The sequence below is a fragment of the Panthera onca genome, chromosome C2 (assembly GCF_046562875.1).
Source record: "Panthera onca isolate mPanOnc1 chromosome C2, mPanOnc1 haplotype 2, whole genome shotgun sequence".
Lineage (NCBI taxonomy): Eukaryota > Metazoa > Chordata > Mammalia > Carnivora > Felidae > Panthera > Panthera onca.
This window is the reverse complement of record NC_138347.1, coordinates 96,700,479-96,721,803: the sequence shown is the minus strand read 5'-3', so window position 1 is coordinate 96,721,803 and position 21,325 is coordinate 96,700,479. Positions and strand designations below refer to the sequence as shown.

The window sequence follows — 21,325 nt, the reverse complement described above, 5'->3', positions numbered from 1 at the left end:
TTATAATATGTGTAAAAATGTTAATGTGTTTACACTCTTTCTCTTTATAATTTTATTGTTAGAAATTTTCCTTCAACACATATCAATAAGGAAAAGCTACATTTGTTAGTTTGTTATGTGGTTTTACATTTGGTTTACTTGATATTACATTCCATGGCATAAAATTATAAATCATGTGAGTAAGTAATAATAGAGGGAAAAGTAAATTATTGTACATTAATAGACTATTATTTACCACTATAATAGCAATCATGAAGCTAATGCAGGAATATAAGCCTACATTTATGGTAAGATATTATGTGAGAAAAAGTTGAAACTATAAGAAAGCTAATTAGGCAGAGCCAAGCAAAACTCGAGAGAGTGAAATTGCTTTCGATTTTTAAATTTTTTTGTAATACTATTTTTATGTTTTAAAAGTGATGACAAGAAGGTCAGTCCTTCTTGGCCACATTCAAGTGTGAGGTACAATCCTCCCTGGCCCAAGCACCCTCTCTGTGAAGCCAGTGGTAGGGACTAGTCTCATTTCTCCGATGGGAGTCAATCCCACACTATCCTCAAGCTATCCTCAAGACTATCCTCAAGGCTATCCTCAAGGGCTCCTGGTCGCAAGCTGCTTCAGGAGGACGAGTGAGGCTCCTACAACCCAGGTCTGGAAATGACTCCGCCCTCCCTGAGAGCCACTCCCTCCGCATGAAAGGACTGTCCCTGTCAGGGCACACAGAGCGTGTGTAGCCCCAGCTCTGAGCACAGCCACATCTTCACACTGTGAAGCCAAATCGTCCTTGTTAAAAGGACACAGCCTCATCACTAGGCACCCTTTGGTTAAAGCGTAAACATCCCAATGTCGAAGTAGTCGAATAATCGCTAACTTGTCAAGCCCTACAATTGCTTATTGAGAAGTCAGGGAAGAAAAGACAGTTTTAACACTCCCAAGTTAGAGCAACAACAACCAGAAAGGACTTTCCAAGTTTATAATTTTTTAATGCCTGTGTTTTAAAACCAGATATTTATTGCTCTTTTAAAATGTCTCAGGGTAACATTTTTAGTTCTGCAACAGTGCTGCTAACATTCCAAGACCAGCTATCGTGCAACTACCCATAAAAAAATTAACACTACCAAGGCCGTTTTTGCTGTGCCGAAGCTCATGCCAATGAAAACTGCCCTATGGGCATGAACTTGATATTTCTGTTCACCACACATTAACCCAGAGTTCCTCGGGCTGTGACGCCCAGGTGACTTCTGTGATGCAGATTTCTAAAAATCTGGCTGGAAACTCCCCACTCACGGCAGGCTACAACCATTGATCTTCTCTGATTTTACGCAATCTGCACTTAGTCTTGGAAGATTAACCCCTTGGCAGTATGAATTCACATTGCTAAACACAAAGCGAGTCCCCCCTGAGGCTTGTGAAAATGCCTTAGTCCCCAAAGTAGGACCCCAGGATGGCTGGAAGTCTGACATGATTCATGACAGGCAAAGACAAGAAGGGGCTGAGATGGGAGCTGGAGGGGAGACAAATGCTCTGGAAGGAATAGAATCACAGATTCCTGGAGCTAAAGAAAACCTTAGTGACCACCTAACATAGCCCTTTCCATGTGGCACACAACTAGTTAGTGACAAGAACTCAGTCTAGCTCTCTTTCCACTGTCCCCAAATATTTTAAGGTGAGAGAAATAGAGGGGGGAGGAAGCTGGCTATAGAGAAAGAAATTATCATTACATATTATTACAGAAAGAGAACAATAGGTGAAGACAAAATATGATATATCATCCCTAGTTATATCATGTATAATCCCTAAAACATTCTGATAAGGTCTTGCTATAATTTTAAAATTATCTCTGGATACCAAGGAGACCCTCCCAGAGGCTGGAGCTGGATGGTGACTTCACAGTGAAAGTGTCAAGAAAAGGGAAAGAATATCATTCACACACCTGGCTGCCCACTGCACCCCCTCCACCATGACCTCGGAAAGTCGGTGGCTACATATTTACTTTTGAGCACATACACTTTTGAGCAACTTCTCTTTGTCTGGCAATGTAATTCCCCACACCCCATCCCTCACACTTTTCCAATCGAGAGAAAAGGGTCACAGGGTGGGCACCAGGTGCGGGAGGTCAGCTCGCCCTTCCTCACATCTGGCAGGGGTAGGAAGGAGGGGAGGTGGAGAGGGCTGGGGGAAAAGCGGGAGCCGGGGGCAGAGGAGAACAAACTGGATGAAGAGAGGCATCTCACCCCATTAACTTCTGCTTGAAGCATCTAGCCTGAGACACAGGAATACAAAAAAAGGGTAGTCAATGGCAGAAGAGAAAAATTGCTTCCAAATATTTGTTATGCTTCTGCTGCCCACATGGTGGTTTTAGGTGAAACCTAGATATTAAAGCACTTTCCACATCGCCCCTTTGCCACAAATAAGGCATCGTTACAATTCAGAACATCTGTCCAAAAGGAAAGGTCTACAAAATACAGTCGATGATGTTGTACCTCTGCCCCCACCAGCACATTTGACATCACACAGGTAGATCTGCAAGGGAATGTTTCAAAATGTTAAAGCCATATACGTTGTAGGGTCACTCGACCAAATTACCTTTGTCTCCGGCGCCGAAGTTCTCATGGAAGAGAGTGAAAATCATCATGCTTCCACATAGAAATAAGCAAACTGCATCAATGAAACATAGCCAGGAAGAGTAAATGAATACAGCCCCCACCATTAATACTAAAACTAGTCAATAATTGTCTAAGTGTTATCAGTTATGTTTTCTGTGCATCCTGGTTGGCCTCTAAGCAAAGAGAAGGAGCCCCTGGGCACAGCTTGAGAATGCTGCGGTTTCTCTATATGACTATTATCTCAGGCGGTCTGTGTGAAGAGTAAGGTGGACACGGCGTGCAATCTCCGTGTTTGCCATTTCAACATTCTACCTACTTCTGGAAAAACGTTGCTCATCCTAATCATTCAAAAGCCCCACAAGGGCAGCAGGAAGTTTCTCCTTACTGGCATGTTAGTCCTTGCAAACCCTGGGAGGAAGATAGGCTTTGTCACAGAGTGCTAAGTCACGGCTGTGTGGAGGCCACTGAGCCAGCCGGTAGCCGAAACTCGATAGGCAGGAAGGGGCGGGTCACCCCTCTCCGAAGTTCCATAAAGATGAGCGAGGATTAATGCTCATTTTAAAATCTCTCTGATTTTCAAGAAAGGAGAGATGAGCGCTACATATGCAATAAATACTATTTGTTTAAATCCAAGTAATTTTGATCATGAGAACTAGAAATCTAAGAAAGCCATTCTGTAAACTTTTATAACATACTTCATGAACTAAACACGTTTTCCTGTTTGACAGCATTATGTCATTTTCCAAATGTAAGTTTTCAAAAATATTTACTAGCTGTAGGTAGCATGGTGGTTGGTTAAGCAGGGAAAAAACAAAACAAAACAAACTAAAGCCTGGAGAACATATAAAGGCAGGCAAATTATATCATGGTTTCATTAATTAAATTAACTAATGCTAAGAAGAGCCAAAGGGATAGATTTTCATAGACAAGGACTCACTAAGAATGTTGACGATTTTCTAGATCTCAGCGAATTTGGTAATATGTGATCTATAGCTGCACTGTCAAATACAGTAGTCACTAGTCACAGATGACTATTTAATTGAACATTATTAAGTAAATAAAATTAGAAATTCAGTTCCTCATAGTCACATTCAAGTGCTCCACAGCTCCATAGGACTAGAGACTACTGAAGTGCTATTGGACGGTGCAGATTATAGAATGTTCTCATCACCACAGAAAGTTCTATTGGACAGCTCAGAATCCCGAGTTCATAATGGACTTCAAAGTGAGCACGGATATACGATACAAACTAAAATAAAAGGCCGTGGCTCCATAAAAGTGAGCAATAGGGAGTGGCATATTCAAACCATAAAAAACGTTTATTCTTGTTTTGGCCCAGTCCTATTTAGGGGGAAAAAACTTTGAGAAAACAGGCAGGCTAAGTAGCCAATTTACAGGGATAGTTCACACTAAAATCGTTCCTTTGACCTGAAAAGGTACAAATATAAGTGTATATAGTGCGTGCGTGCATGCGTGTGTATGTGTGTGTGTGTGTGCGTGTACATGCACAAATACCCTCTAGAGTATCCAAAACATGACCTTACAAAGAGAAATGCTCATCGTAGGATCTGTCAAAATGCTGTGGATGTCCCAGGGTAGTGATATTAAAGAAAGGGCTTTAAAAAAACAAAAACAAAAACAGAAAGTCAAAACTAACTGGCACCATTTGATCTGACTCACAACAAATTGCTTATAGGGAGGGTCATTATTAAACAGAATAGAGCAACTAGACATTCTCTCTCTTTACAAGGTTAAGTGTTCAAAGAAATTTTTACCACTGATATTTACTCAGGATTGCAATGGTTATCCAAGTGTTGTCATTGGGTCTGTTTTTGGAAGGTCTCCTGCCTACAGTGTTTAAATTATGCTATATCTTGTGAACAGGAGGACTTGATAAAGTCCCAAGGTCATTCTCTGTGCTGGAGCATTGATATCCTAGTAAGTATCTTGGTTTTCTAGTGATACACAAATACCAATTTAAAATACACTATTTGATTTCACCATCCTCTTTTATTTCTTTTTTTACTGCTCCCATTTGATAATGTGTGTGTCCACAAGCTCATACGTGCAGGGTGGTCACATGGTTATAATGGCTGTACACAACTAAAGTTCCAGAAACTATACATTCAGAGTGAGTTACAGATTAAATGATTTGCAATTAACAACACGAATTTTTAAAGGTATACCTAACGCTAATTAGAACACTTGTAATAAAATAAGAGGGTGGTATTTAGTCAGAGTGATTATGAAACTTGAAAAGCATATGTTAATTATCATATTGAATTGATTCTTTAGTAATGCAGCTTAAATTCTGGTTTTTTTTTTCAGTGTAGATGATATCTTTGTCAAAACTAAAGAATACTCACTGGTATATTTACTACTTGTGGATTCTCTGGCACCTTTACTGATAACTAAAATCCAGATATGGTAGCATCAGAGTGACTTGAATGTATAAAGCATTTTACAAACACTGTAACATTGAACACATTGCATTTGTCTGCTATGACCACACATTCAAGATTTTATGGCAGGTGTTATTTTTAAGTGAGGGGAAAATGATCTGATTGATTAGGTTATGTGCCTAAGAACTTCTAACCCCATATTTATTTCTAAAAATTAATTTCAAAAAATTAAAAATTTAAACATTTTAATTTTAACTCTACTAGTAATACATGAATAACTTTTTCTTAGAGAGTCTTATGCAGCATTATACGTAAGGCTAAAGCCCCTCTAACTACAACTCAATTCATATCCTCGGAGGCAACCACTGTTATCAGATGATGCTACTAGATCTTTTTCATTCTTTTGCAACCACTCACACATATCCAAGAACGCATTCATAAGGAGATTTGATGCAACATTGTTCACAGCAACAACAAAAAAGTTGGATAAATAAATATCCAACAACTAGGAAATAAACAAACTGATTGTAATTTAAAAGAACGCAGTAAGTGCATATTAAATAATTTGTAGTATCTAAAGTGCTTGGAAAATACATGGCACAGAGTGAGCACTATATGTAAAGCAGTTACTATTACTAAAATATTGGCGTGTGTGTGTGTATGTGTGTGTGTGTGTGTGTGTGTATTGAATGAAAGACACAAACTGCATAAACATACAGTAAGAGCCAATTTATGTTAAACACACACACACTCACATACACACACTCACACCACATATTATCTGAGAGTTCCAGATTGCCTTTTCTCCATGAGACTTCCTTCTCTCTTTGAGGTCATTGAGGACACTTTCAAACACCACAGAGTAAGACAGAAAACAGGTATATGTATTTGTCCGCCTCAGTGGTGTTTCTCTACTCATCGTACAAGCTTCAAAGATGGTTCACTTTGTCCTTGACTTAAACATAACCCCTCCCCCAAAACAAAGTCGTGGATAACAGAGAAGAAGCCAACAAAATTGAATGAGCATGAACCCTGCCCTGCCAGGTTCTCACTCTTTTGTTTCCATGTGGAAACTTCTTGTCAGATAAATCTTAATTTATAGCAAAAGAAAGGAATTGTGCTCTACTGAGCAGAGGATCCAAGAGGCAAATTTTAGTCCCGCTCCATCAGTCTCCCAACTGGGTGCAGAGCAAGTCTCTTAACCCCCCTGCATCAGAGGCTTTCGACATAGATTCTTTCATTATTCTTGCATTGCCTAATGGAGGTCCTTTCTTCACGATCATGCATGTCCTTTACAAATGAAGCTTCCTTTGAAGACAGGCAAGAGATCAGATTAAGCCTTTCAATATATATTACTTCTGCTTCCTCTTAGTTCGCTGTTTTCCACAATGGCTAATTCTCAGAGGGCTTCCAGACGTGAACTCTGCTCCAACTACTAAATAAGACTATACCAAGGGAACTCACACCACAACATATTCTTCTTCACTTCCAACCAGGGTTTCTCACAAAGAGATGCCCCTGTACCATCTGCTCCAGGAAAATCCAAATCCATTCCATTAATCATGTCAGTCTCAGAGTTTCCTTTTTCTAACCCTGAAGAAATCTTAATTATTCTCCTGGCTCAAAGTGTTTCTGAGTGGACCAACTCAAGTTTCTCTTTGTGGTGAAGCATCACAGATGCTACACTTACAAACACAGTACCGTGCACAGTTCCTAGAGCAAAGTAAACTCTCAAGAAACACTTGTTTAACACACACTTTTACAAATGCAAGGTATAGGGATACCATTTGTGCATCATATTTGTATTTTTCACCAAGCTCTGTACCAATATGTACACAAATACTCCATTATTTCTTGCTCTTTTTAAAGGACTACATTAGCCTTAAGCCTCTTGATATTCCCTCAGCTATCATCCAAATTTTGTGTTCATCCTGAGGCTAGTCTTCACTTTGCCTAAATCTCTGGTGATTTGGTCAGTCTGCATATTGGACAAGTTCAGGTCCGTGAATCAGGATTCAATCCTACGTGCCTAGAACTGGGGCCCAACTTATTTTTAGTGCTTCAATGTAAATTTTAAATTACGATATGCCAAATTAACGCAGTAAGAATTTAATAGGCTTCCAAATTTATTTTGAGAATTGTAATGTAAAAGTCAACATAAAAACGAAAAGTTTTTGTATAATCTCAGAAATGTTATTTCTAAGGGTTGTTTTCAAAGGTTCAATGGACAGTTTCATTTAGGTTCTTCCATACAACTATAAGACTATTCATATTAATTCTCTAATATTTTGTTTGATAACCAATATGCTAGAATGACAGATTACAAAATAAGCAAAAGATGCAGCTGAGTGGCCAAACAGAGCTGCTCTACAGCAGTCTCAGCCAACACCATCCACAGGGCGCAGTGAGGCACCAACTCATTATCCCTTGCCCTTTCCACTGCTTTAGCAATGATTTGACCTTGAAAAACATGTCAAATATTGAGGTCTGTCTGATTCTTTCCAGAGGTATCAAGACGCTTAAAAAACACTCAGTACTTTGAAGACATGACATTCCAACCATGAACTATGTTGTAGTGCTGGCCACTCCCAACTCCCCTCAGGAGAGGGCCACCATGTCTTGGGCATGCCCTGTCTTGGGCAGGCTGAGTTAATTCTGAATGAAAGGTAGAAGACAGTCTTCACCCCCAATATTTGATAGAAATCTACATAAAATTAGATTAAGTGATCAGTCCAGTGTGAATTTAGTTCACCCAAGTATGTTTGTACCTTGGTCTCTCCTTTGCATTTCCCAGCATTTCCTCTAAATTGAGCAGGAGCTCTGTTTCCTTACACCTCATCCACCACCATAATAATCAGGACCTCAGCAACTTAAAGGAGGGCTGAGACCCAGCCACAAATCCCAATCTTTCTTGTGGTTTGAGTCACGCCTTTGCCTTATATTTAGAATCAAGGGTCTTATTCCCTGGTTGAAACATTGGAATTCACTAGGTAAATCTCTTCAGTACCACTCTCCACTCCCTCCTCCCTCCTCACACAAGAAGAACAGGCAACCTGTTAAATACTTGTTGAGTGGGAAATATGTGATACATATGAGGAAAGGAGAGAATGTGGGTAAGTGGGTGGTGGTGGGAGATGCTCAGAAAGGGGATTTTGGGGAGCAAAAAGAAGAGAAAAGGAAGAAAAAGAAAGCCCTTTAGATCTGTAATAACAGAAAGTTTAGAGAATTCTATTCTGCAAAATTGAAGATATTTTACACAGGTGTCTATGCACATGGATATGTGTTTGTGGGTGTGAAATTATAACTGTATATACATATAATTTTGTTCCATGATAACGTAATCAAAGATAATGCTATTTAGTTAATATCTACTTATTCAGTACACCTTATAAATCTTATTCAATATTCAATCTACATTTTAACTAGCAATAAGTTTGCCTGATGATGCTGTTTTGTTCCTTGTCTTCACCAAAATATAATACTGATGTTCTAAAAGAACAATCTTACCCTTTTGAAGGTTGACATTTCTGTTGCTTCCCAAAAGGCAAAAGCTCTTCTGTTTTGTTTGCAAAACCAAAGGCTAGTGCTTTATTGTTGGTATGAGTTAGTCTAGATTTTTTAAAATGCCATCCCTTTAAAGTTCTTCCACAGAGATGTCTTTGAAATGAATAGTAGTCCCATAGATAGAAATTATAGAACAGAGGCCGAAGGGAAAAAGACAAATGAGGCAGCTATCATTATCAACCATAAGTCACCCAGACTATAACTCTTCAGAATGAAATCAAGTTGGCAGGAAGGGGGGAAATCTCTGGAACAGGCCACAGAATAAGGCACAATCTAGAGCTAGAGACATCCTTCTCTCTTATTCCAAATACGCCATTCACTGGTCAAGACAAGCTAAATAAATGCTCTACAATGTCTGCAATTTTCATCTATTTCTTTAATAATAAAAGTATTAGACTGAACAATTTGTTGTGAAATCCAGGCAAATATCTGAGCCTAATTAATTCACTCTCTTTCAAGTTTCATAACTATTCACCAACTTCACATATTAATCCAACATGATTGTGGGTGTATCAGGCATCTAGTATATCCATTCATCAAATATTTGTGTGCTTATGATGTAAGAAACAGTTCCAGATCTCTCTCTCTGTCTCTGTCTCTGTCTCTCTCTCTCTCTCTCTCTCTCTCTCTCTCTCTCTCTCACACACACACACACACACACACATACATGCACCAGACAGTTTAACACCCCATTGCTCTCTCTTGTAAGAAGTTTATAAACACAATTGTTTATAAACTTTTCTCAACCTAACGAGAGAAGTTTATAAACTAATGACTATGTAAAGAACTAGAACAGATTTAGAAATGAAATTCCATGGAAGCAAAAGAGCAAGCATACTATATTTGGGAAGTGTGAGATATTTGGGGTAGATGGAATATAGCGTATGGGGACGGGGAGGGGTGTGGCCATGGTAGAGGCTGCAGGAGGAGATATAGGTACAAGGGTAAGGGGCAGGATGAAGGCCCTCGTACTTGCTGTGCTCAGAAGTTGAAATTCATCCTATTGGAAATGGAGCACCACATGGACCTTTAAAGTTGACAATGGCATGGTAAGATTGTGTTTTGGACCAAAAGGATGGATGGCAGCGGGGAAAGCTGAGGGCAGTGAAGAGATGCTAGCCAAAGTCTGGGTTGTTGTGATGACCTGAAAAGCAGTGCTAACCATTTTCAAAACTTTTGCTCTGAGCGTCCTAAACATAGTACGCTAAGCTACTCAACAAGGCCATCTTTAATCATATCACATAGGAACCAGTAATGAAGCAGAATCTTGGTACTCAGAGTATGATCTGTGGATAAAAGCACCAGCATCACCTAGGAACCTATTAGAAATGCAGACTCTCAGTTTTCACCCCAGAACTGCTGAATCAGAATCTGAATTTCAACAAGATCCACAGGGAAACTGTATTCACATTACGGTCAGAGAAGTACCGATGTAAAGGAAACCTCTCTGGGCTTAGAAAGATCAAGGCCCTGGTTCTGTCACTTACTTCTTAAAATTTCCATTGTTTTCTCCATAAAATCAGGAAAGATATACTGACGGGCTGTAAGTTAGATGTGATAATCAGTGTAAAAATGCTTCATGAACTCTGAAGTATGATACGCAATAGATGTAAGGTCATTTTATCATCGTGATCATCTGGTCTCAAAACAAAATCATATGCTTTATATATTTATAAAAAGAATTCTTTGAAACCTAAATATAGAAATGGTAAAAAGGAGAAATTTGCAGGGGAAAAAAGCCATCAGAATGTTCTAGCACTTAACTAGGTTTCTGGAGGAGCATGTGGAGATCATTTAATATGGAGTACAAACCCATTTGTTGGCATTGTCCCACCTGGGAAGGAATCAATGACTCACCAGATAACCTTCTTCAGGTTCCTTCAAGGGTTGGCTCCACAGCTCACTATTTCTTTTTTAACTTTTTTTAATGTTTACTTATTTTTGCGAGAGAGAGAGAGAGAAAGAGCACAAGTAGGGGAGAGGCAGAGAGAGGGAGACACAGAATCTGAAGCAGCTTCAGGCTCTGAGCTGTCAGCAGAGAGCCCAATGCTTGGATGGAACCCATGGATAGTGAGACCCTGACCTGAGCTGAAGTCAGATGCTTAACCGACTGAGTGACCCAGGAGCCCCTCCACAGCTCACTATTTCTAAGACCAAGCATTAAGTGGCATGCACAGTTGCCCATAAGGTATGTCAGAAGGAATCCCAAGTCTCTATCCCCTTCTGAAGATTTCCCCTCTAAGTGTGGTGCCGCAGAGATGCACAATTAGATGCAAATCTAGGGAAAAGATCCTATTTCCATCTAAGAGTCTTTTTAAAAACATATGCTATCTAGCACATTTCTACATGTTAATGAGTTTATTAGGGTGGGCAGCTTTTGATTCAGCAGCTCTGAAGGAAAGGGACAGAAACCACTTGTTGGGACAGAAACCACTTGTTGGTTTACTCATTCATTTATTCATTCTTCTGCTGAATATTTATTAAGTGCCCAAACGGGTCAGACACTGTCACTCATAGTGAAAGGCCAAACAACATGGAGAGGCTCTCTGCTTTCATGGAGAATATAATCTAGAACAGTAGCGTTCAAATGTTTATCATGCACCCTGTCCAAAAAAAAAAAATTGTTGGGCATGGATTCCCAAATATGTATATATTTATTTATAAATATATAAAAAAGAATATAATAACAAAATAACATAAAATATAATAATAAAAATATATAAAAATTCACTATGCTACTGCACTAACACACACACATAATATGACATAATAATATTAACATGTATAGTTAAAAATCCAAATATAAACTCTGACAGTAAAATAATAGAAACAAGTCTGAATATTTTTTCTGTAGCCCAATAGATCATTTTCTATAGTCCCTGGCATATGGGCACCCACTTGAGAGACCCCTCTTTTAGAGTAAGTCTATGAGGAAATGTTTTTCCCACAGCAACAAAGGTATCCAGAGTATAGGATTACTTCAATCACCTCCAGAATTTGAACAAAAGAAATTATATGAGTTGCTCAGAATAAGACTCAATCTATTTTCTCTTCATATCTCTGGTAACTTAAGTTGTACGTAGAACGTAGCAGATGGTTAGTAAATGATAATAGAATTGAGAAGAAAAGGGAAGAATGAGGGATGAAGGGAGAAATTATGTAATATAAAAAAATTATATTTAAAATAAAAGAAGAAAATGGCTTGTTTGCCAGAGGAGAAAAATGAATGATCTTGATTATTAAAATAATACTAATAGTTAATAACAATAAAACAGAATAAAATTCATATGTGGAAGAAACAGCCTCCAGCTTACTTCCATTTGGCCATCTGAAACATCTAATTGTATTCTCGAGATTCTCTGGGTACAATTTTACTGGGCTCCCTCTCTTTTTTAATGGGCAATAAATTAATTTAACTATAAATGATCAAATAGTTTTTTAAATGCACTAATATTGCAGGTTCCTTAAAATAATCTACCTTGCCCATAATTCATTGAAAAAGGAAATGGCGATAGACATAGTTACATAGTTACATGGCCTCACAGCTGACACCTACAACCATTTCCTTTGTTCAAAATCAACTGTATTTTCCTTGTGGCAAATGACTTCTACTGATAGTTGGTAATACTAATATTTGTGTCACGTTATCAAAAACATTTCCTAAGAATCACGATTGCAGTGTTATCAATAATATATTTATCTGTTACATCAAAGTTTTGGTGTAATAAACTTATCACCATTTCTCCTAGTTTCCCCCACGCTCACTGTCGGCTTAGACAAAAGGTGCTTTGTAAAGTGTGTCCCCATTAGCAACAGTTCCTTCAGGTGCACATGCCAGTGCCAGGTTCTGTGACCAGATTCCTCTGATGAATTCAGAGCTCCCCCACCAAGACAGTTTCCCCACTTGGGGAGCAAGCAAGAAAGGAAGGCGAATGCTAGGTTGCACATAAGGAGCTGCATTATGGTGCCCTAAAGCTCATGGATATTATAATCCGGTATGTGCTAGGCTTTCAGAAATCCTTAGGTCACATTCTGGCAGTCCCCTCCAAAGTCTTGGGAATCTCGAGTGTTTCAGAGTAGAATCACTGCTCACTCTGGGCAGGGATATGCTCTGGCTGAAAAAGTCTATTTTCACCTCAACTTATCCCTGGTGTCTCTAAGTTTCACATGTGTGCAGGAGAAGGATTTTCCTAGGAACCCTTCCCCCATCCACAGACGATTAGGCTTCTCTCACAATCTGAAACCTCAAATGGTCCCTGAATCCCCAAGAATCGATTAATCAATCGATCTACCTAACACTACCTACCCAGTATATGCTGCTTACAAAACTTGTGGATGGTAGGTCTTATTATAAAATAAGGTTATTGTTTCAATCTTATTATAAAAACAAGTCTTATAAAAACAAGCTCTTTTAAAAAAATAAGGACACAGGGGTTCACAGACATTATAGAGCTCATCAAAAGTCCCACTGCAGGGACGCGAATGTGCCTCACACAAGTGAAATAATGACCACAAAATTTTTATTATATAACCATATCGTTTTTATATTAGCCCTGCTATAATTTTTGCCGAGTGTGTACGTAAGGACACCCTTACTTCCGCGGGCACTGGGGTGCTCCCCACCGTCTGGGGCAGTGGCCCTCCCTTGCAGGCAGTGGGAGAGGAGAGACTGCCCTTCCTAACTTGACCCACAGAGTGGCCCCACGCTGTAAAAGGAGGTTAGTCCCCAGCAGTGACTCTTTCATCACGAGGAGAAATCTGACCCTTCTTTCAGATGTGGAGAAAGGGTGAAAAAGCCTTTTTTTTTTTTTTCCTTACCAAGTACTGGACTTAAATTCCTTCCCGACTAACCCCCAAGGGCCCTTGGGAGGCTTCTGGGCCATTATGAAAAGTGTTTGTAGAGCCCCTTCAGGGCCACGGCAGACAGACAGCACAGACACAAGCCGAACAGTAACAGGCGAGCCGCAGACATGCGGCAGGCCCTACTTACGTGGCATTCTGACAGTGCCTTTTCAACACATGAACATTATTTCTCGGGGCAGAAATCCCATGGTCCCTATTAAATTTTCCATATCCCACAGACCCCACCACAGCCTTCTGCGCCACCCTGAAGAGCACTCTGTGCTCTGAGGGCAAACACATTCTAGAAGGAGCTGACCTAGAACTACACCACGTTTCACACTCACACAAACCAGACAGCTGGATTTGCAGGCTATCGCAAACTGACCCCCAGCCTTCCCTCGTATCTGTTCTTCTGTGCCACTTGCACCGAGGGCAGGACTGAGGCAGAGCACCAGCAGGTTGGGGGAAAAGGGGGAAGACGCCGAGGAAACCTCCACTCAAACGATACTGTTACACATACTCTCATTGGTTAAGATAAGATGTACTCTCATTTCCCTGAGAGTTTTATCTTTATAGATAGGCTGTGCGCAATCTGTAAGAAAGTCTTAGCCGCGTGTTTTGGAGTTGATTGTTATTTTCAAATAGCATGTGCTGTGGTGTTTCCTTGGGGGAACACATTCCAATTTCTTAATGGGGTGTAATCAGTAACACGTTTGCTTCAGGCCTTATAATGATGATGCTGTTAACTGCATTCACCCAGAATCCTTTAAAGCAGCTGTTTTCAACCAACTTTCACTGCGAATGTACTTTTGTGTGTTTAATGTACTTGGCAAGCCTTTTGAGAAAGCCCTTGCCTACTGTTTTATTTGTTTCCATTTATGAAAACATGCGTACACTGTGAAAATCAGATGCATTTGTAAAGTTATCAAGGAATTCTCTCAGCAGCAGCAGAGTGGGTGAATCATCTCCAGCGAAATCTGCTTGAAAGAAACTTCCATGCATTTGTTTAACCGTAAAGTAATTAGCAGCTCTTCTCCAGGCAAAATGTGGAATGAGCATATTTCTTGAATTATGTGTCCCAAAGTTGAGAGAGAGAGAGAGAGAGAGAGAGAGAGAGACCCAGTAGGGTCACCTAGACAAGGTTCAGAAGCAAATGCTTGCCACTAGGCAGCTTGTACCTGATACCTGGAAGATTCATACCCAAAGTCGTAGACCAAGTCCTATTGTCCCTATCATTTATCAGACCTCTGCTCTGAAACGCAAGAATTATCCTCAATTCAGAGCCTTGGTAAGAACACCTTTCTTGCTTGTAACATTATCCAGCCAGGAAGCAGACAGCATGCACAAATGGTTGGTTGAAGTCTGGTCTTTGTTTTCTGTCCTCCTCAGTTGACAATGCTTGCTGCAAGGGAGCAGGCCAAAATAAAACTGTCAACCATCATGTTGCATAAAACCATAAAAGCGGGAAAAGTTTCCTCACCGCTTTATGCCCACTAAACCCCCAAATTAGATAGGGCTGTTGCTGTATCATCAATGGGCTAGCGTATGTTGTTATAGGTATTTGCAGTAGTCAGGGCATACAATTAAAAAGCAAACAAGGAAACAATAACAGGCTTGTATCACAGACATTTTTTTCACCACCTGGTGAGTCCTGAAGGTGGGGGACTGGGGTCCCCTAAATCCCAGTGCTCTGGGAAGGCCCATAAACTGCTTTTTCCACTTTGCCTCCCTTATTCTAATCTCCTCATTTGAAATTATTCCTTAATCCATGACCACTGGGAAGGCACATGCTCAAACAATCAGAGAAACTCAGCACATTGCTTACTTTGCCTCTTCCCTGAGTCCTAAACAATGAATCTCATGACTTTTCTTGCACTCAGTGTGATAGTGAATGCCAAACCCAGTTCGGCAGCAAGAATCCTATTTCCTGGGCCCTCGGAAGATAGAAAATATCACATTTCTATTTCATTCGACCCTTTCACTCTCTCTGTCACGCCTCGCTGCCTTTACAAGTCACCATCTCACTGTGGCAACAAAGCTTACAGGGACTCTAACAGGTGAAGCCTCAAGCAAACACGGAACAGAGTGGGCCTGGAAAGCAGGCAGAGGACTGCCTGGCTTATCTGCTCCCTATCTCGCCATTTCTTACCACAAGGCCTGCTTGATGACAGCCAAGATGTCCCGAGGCAATGGCTCAGTAATAAGATACACAACAAATAATGGGTTTTTTTGCTGGAAAAATATATACTCAGGTAATTAAATTGTTAACATGATGGATGGCCTTATTTTATATTTGAATTCAAAGTGACTTTCTGTATCATTCAACTAAAATGGCTTGATGTTACAAAAAAACCAAAACAAAACATAACTCCAGAGAAATGGGAATATAGATTTTTGTTCGTTTATTTGAAAAACAAGCGTGGGTAGTTTTCACCGTGCTGGGTTGTAACGTTTACCTAAAATGCACAGAGCTGGTGTTTGTTCAAATTTCATATTCATGATTTTCCATTCCTAATTTCTATGTACCATATCCTAAAAGGTGAGGCTATGGAAAATTTGCCAATGGATATGCTTTATTTTATTCAGGAAGAGTAAGAACATATTAGAGAGAACTATTGTTCAGAAGGTTCCAGAAGCCAAACCCTAGTGTCTGAGTTTAAAATGTTAATGGACATCCATTTTGCCCACGTCGAATCCCAAATGACAATATGTTTTGTGCCCAAGGCATGATTCTGACTGAATCAATAAACCACCCTAAGTTTGATAAAAGTTTTACAAAATATCCAGGACATTTAGAGTAATTGTTAACATGTGCTCATTATTCACAGTGTATGCAGGTTTAGACGCCAGATAAATATATTTATTCATCAGCAGCCAGCATGTCACTGCTACCTCAGTGGTGACATAAAACAGTAAGACATTAGAACTTGCCTTAGTCTTGGGTTCAGAGAATACAAATGAACCATTGTGAAGAAAACAGAAAGTTCTGCTTTTTTCATGTTTTACGCTGAGAGAGAGAGAAACAGGAAAAGGGAAAGAGAGAGGGAAGGAGAGAAAATGAGGAAAGGGGCAAGTTTTGGTCAAAAACAGAGTTGGTGATTTACTTTGCACTGAAAACCTGGGGAATATGCAGGATGGATGGATAAATAAATACATAAATAAATCTAGAAAAGTGTAGATCTTGGAGAAGTGACCTGAAGACATCAATCATTGTTGCAACTTGAAGAGCATTTTTCTTGTTTATTCTCCAAAACACAATTCAATTTTGATTTCTTCTCTCATTTCACAATATAAGAAACTTACATCTACACTGGAAGGGTAAAATAGACTTTTGGAAATAACATTAAAAAGGTTCCCTCTATCAGAATGGAATTAGTTCTTTGAGAATATTCACCAACTTACAGCTGACTTGTCCTAAGCCCAAACCAACCTCAGATCCATCATTTAATAGTGCCAAGAAAATTTGAAGTAAATCACATTTATACTTACTGGTATACTGTGAGGGTGAGGGGGAATCCCAAGTGGTTTTATGTGGGGTTTTATTGTTGCTTCCTGTAACCTGATGTGTGTGTATATGTGTGAGTGTGTGTATTTTCCAAATGTCCTTCCTGCAGTCTCAATGACTTCTAGTGATGCTAATAGATCTCAAGGTATGTGTTCCTTGAGTATTTGAAGTTGAGTTGAATATTAACTTTCAACTACCTTCCATTATCTTCAACCACGATTGTGTAAAATAGAGCGAATAAAGTTGCCTCAAGATTTACCTCTCTGGTGAAGGGATAAACTTGACAATACGCCATCACCTTTAATACAGTCCACTAGCATCAGACCTTAGAAAATGTGAACTTTGCCCATGAAAGGTGCAAAGATTCCAGAGAAAAGGATTATAGTACAATAAAGTCACTGGTAAACATTCTTGCGTTTTCCTGAAATATACGTCTGTAAACTTAGCAGCATGTTTGTGCACGGTGAATGTCACATGGTAGGCTTTTAATAGAAGCTGGTTGAATTGAATACTTAGAACAATACTACATATCTATATCTAGTATCCAATACAGTCTAAGAGCTTAGTTGAAAACACTAGATTTCTCTATGAGAACCAGAAGATCAGCAAAGCAGAGATGAGAAAATTAACCGAGACGCTATCTAGCTAATTAAAGCTATAAAAGAAGCAAGAGCCTCTTCATGGATTGTTCTGTTAACTAACCTGTAATTATACTGTCAATTGCATTAACTTCATTGCCCACTAATAGAGTAAGTTTCAAGGGAGGCAGCCAATGTTGGGATGGTTATTTATTTTTATGTCCTAATTAATCAGTACTGACACCAAACCACATCCTTCCTCCTTGCTCATTATTTAAATGACCCATTTATATGGATGAACCTCTTTGCTTTGTGCATTTCATTATCACATTAACATGCTTTCAAAACAAAAAGGGTTGTTTCTGCTTCAGCAAGTTCTTTGAACAAACAGCTACTTGAGCTACTCCTGACAGGCTAAGCAACCCTCCTCTCTCTCTAGGCATTTATATTGGCCAGTTGGGAGTTAGACTGAAATCAAATGATCACCAGTTGGAAGGGGAAAAAAAAAAAAAAAACCTGCTGAGTTTTGTAGTGCTAAGACAGGGGTTGGGGGAGGAGTTAGCTGAGGAACTGGAAGCAGGAATTTTAACTTTTCATTCAAGGTTTATGTAGCTAGTCATTTCTTCATGTCTCATACATGGAAAACTAAAAATAAACCCTGCCACTGAGGGAGGTTAAAATCTGTTGGAGTCATCAGATCGAAATATAATTTAAAAGTAACTTCGTGAGTCAGCCTCTAGGACGTAATTCCCTTCTAGTGAAGCACCAGAAGCTGTGTTAACTATTTTGAATTGCCTTTGCCCTTTTTGAAGGGTTCTGTGCTTTGACAACATCTTAGAAGCCAACATCTCTATCCCTAAGCACATCAACCCTGATCCTACCTGCAAAACACTTTGGGGGAAAGCACAGAAGCCTTAATATGGCAGAATAAAAGACTAGCCTCCTCCTGCCCCCCCCCCACAAAGTTTCCCTTAGAAAAGAGGAGACATGCTATATTCAAATGTTAACAGAATCTCTTTATGCACTGGGGGAAAATCTCAAGGTAATTATGGAAAAACACATTAGCTGGAAAGAAAAACTGAAATCAAAAGTTGATTTGGATGTTTAAAGATGTCACATAATGGAATCGCTTTTAAGAAGAGTTAATATTTAACCCAGATTTATTAGCTATCCCTTTGAGTATGATCTCACAATTGCAAGTGTTTGATGAATTGCACCATAATTTATACGTAACCCTTAAAAGTCTATGAGAAAAAGTTACTTTGTCCAGTCCATAAATGTACACAGAATACATTTAAAAAACAGTACCTCTGAACTTACATAACTGGGTACTCATATCTGAGATGAACTTCCTAATGACAGCCACATATACGAATTTAAAAAGTGTGTGTGTAAATGAAGAAATACACTCTTGAACCTATTGGGGGACTCAACAAACTTTAATAATGCCGACACTTGATTTTTGTATGGAAGTATGAAGGTGGAATAAAGTAGTATCTCTAGACTCATAAATACTATAAGCACCTTTTGAGAATGGTCAAAAATCATTTTTGGGGTTTCTGGCTGGGTGATGTCAGTAACCACTTTATATGTGGGCTCCCCTTCAGTGGAGCACAGGCTGTGCTTGGATATGGGGGTGGCTTTCAGGTTCATCCTGATGAAAAACGTTCAGCTTGTAGAATGTACCAGAACAAACAAAATCATAACTCACGCTCCATGCTTTCATTTACTTTTGGTGCTTTCCTCATGTTTTCGGCAGTTACCAGCCACCTTTCTACTACCACACCCCCCTCTGTGGCCTAGAAATCCATCTATGCTGAATTCCACTTATTACGAGGAAATCCTTCTGTGTACTTTACCTAAATCCTGCATCCTTCGGTTGAAACCCATTTCATATTATTCAAACTTCTGTGAACGGTAGTCCAACGTCATCCTCTTTATGAGAAAAACCCATTATTTAAAAATAGTCAATAAATCACTCTTTATCCTTCATTTCCCCCACTTGAATAAGCCAGGCTCCCCAGGGTTTTCTCCATAATACTCAACCTCCAACTCACTATCAAGGCATAACTGAAGTCCTGGGAGAAATAGACATATATAATGACTAATTAGAACATTACATATAAGACGATAATAATTATTAATTTAAACAGTAAATACGATTACCATAAAACTTGGCTCATACCTTCCTCTAAGTTCCTCAGGAAATTCTCAAATTTCTCCTAGGCTACCTCAGCTTGCTTCAGAAATGCTCAATCCTCCGTGCCAGTGACAGGGAGATCAGTTTATATTTACAAGTGGGCAAATGTCTGGTATGGAACACATTAAAACCAAGGAAATCTGTTCTCTTGTAACCTAAGCCAAGATTTCGAAAACTTAAAGGAAAGTTAATGAACCCATTTGATATAGTCATCACCAGAGCATCTATAGTAAAAGTGGGCTGTATTTTAAGCCTTCAGGGTACAAAACTTTCTGAAATCCTTTTTTAAGCACGGCTTACACATCAACCCAACAAAAGTTTGCTTTATTTGTTTTGGGAGGAGACGGCAATTCTGCAGGTTTTCACATCAGGCATTAGATTCCATGTTTAAATTAGTGTCACCTTGAAGATCAGGTGTCTAATAGGCAGATTTTGATCATGTGACTAATGCCAAAGGGAGCCACATACTTTGGGCAAAAACTAAAGAGCTGATACTTATTTGAACAGACTCATATTTTTAAATTTCTTGCCTAATTTTTGTATATAGGGCTGAAACGTGACCCTTAAGCTGGACTACAAAGGCTTAGACAGCTGATTTGGTGTTTTTAAGGAGATTGAACAGATAAAAGATCGGCAGCATCTATTTACTGTGGAAGGAGGAAATGCTGCTTCACTTTCCCTTCTTGAAACTCAGGATTAGAGTTTGTGGATATCCCCTTACTCTTTGTTTTCTAAAAAAGAGGCCAGAATCCTACTGTGAGCTCTGCCTCCTAGAAGTTGCAGGCAACATCTCTCAGATCCTGCAGGTCAGATTCAAACGAACAGTTAGGAGGGCCCTAACAAAGCTCACGAGGGTCACAAGCTACATGAGGTTGGGTACAGGAAGGGGAGGGGATTCCTGGTGGGGCCTTCTCCACCCAGTGATCACTTTTGTCATCAGAGGCCCCACATCATTGTGACAGAAGATGGAAGGTCTGAATTTGGGTATTGCAGAATGTTTGCAGGCTCCCAGGGAGTGGGAAAAAAAGATCTGGATCAAATTATATTCAATTCAGAGGCATGTGGGGCATTCTAATGATTTCCATTACTCCTGTGGTCACCTTGGGTGGTGGAGCTCATTAAGGTTCAATCACAAAAATTAGGACTCAGAGGATGTCAGACCTGAGAAAGACTGTACATGGACCACCTAAGCACAAGGTAAAGTGACTTGGACAAGACCTCAGAACTAGGCCCATCTTATAACCAACAGTAGGGACCTCCATGACCATTAAACATGCAGCTAATGTTTGTCTTTTAACTACCTATCCCAGAAGGAGTTAGCTGGAATGAATCAACAGAGTATACAAAGATTCAGAGAGAAGAGTTAGGCAGGAGCATCGTGTGCTGGTCTAAGTCACCATCAACATTCTCCTGGATTCCCAGAGTAGGCTCCTACCTCACTCTCAGGCTCCCATGCTCACCCTGCAGTCCATTCTCCCTCCACACAGCAGTCGGGTGTTCCCCTGGCCTTGCTTCACACTTACTCCAAAAGCTTCACTCACCTCTGTCGCCTCACCACCCTTCCCTCATGAATTCACTCCAGCCTAGAGATGTTGTCACTGGTTCTTTGAACAAGAAGCTATTCTTTTGT

The 21,325-nt window shown here is 39.7% G+C and overlaps 1 protein-coding gene across 9 annotated transcripts in view; it reads right to left on the bottom strand.

The window, feature by feature from the left end:
• MECOM (MDS1 and EVI1 complex locus) overlaps positions 1-21,325 on the bottom strand; it is a 558,007-nt gene that overhangs the window by 178,460 nt on the left and 358,222 nt on the right. The window contains exon 1 of one of the 9 annotated variants that reach the window (XM_060639167.2): positions 2,585-2,707. The exons of the other annotated variants lie outside the window; for them this stretch is intronic. Coding sequence (XP_060495150.1) covers positions 2,585-2,611 — 27 coding nt within the window. The 5' untranslated portion in view covers positions 2,612-2,707. Of the gene's footprint in view, positions 1-2,584; positions 2,708-21,325 lie in introns of those variants that run through there. 9 annotated transcript variants of the gene reach the window in all.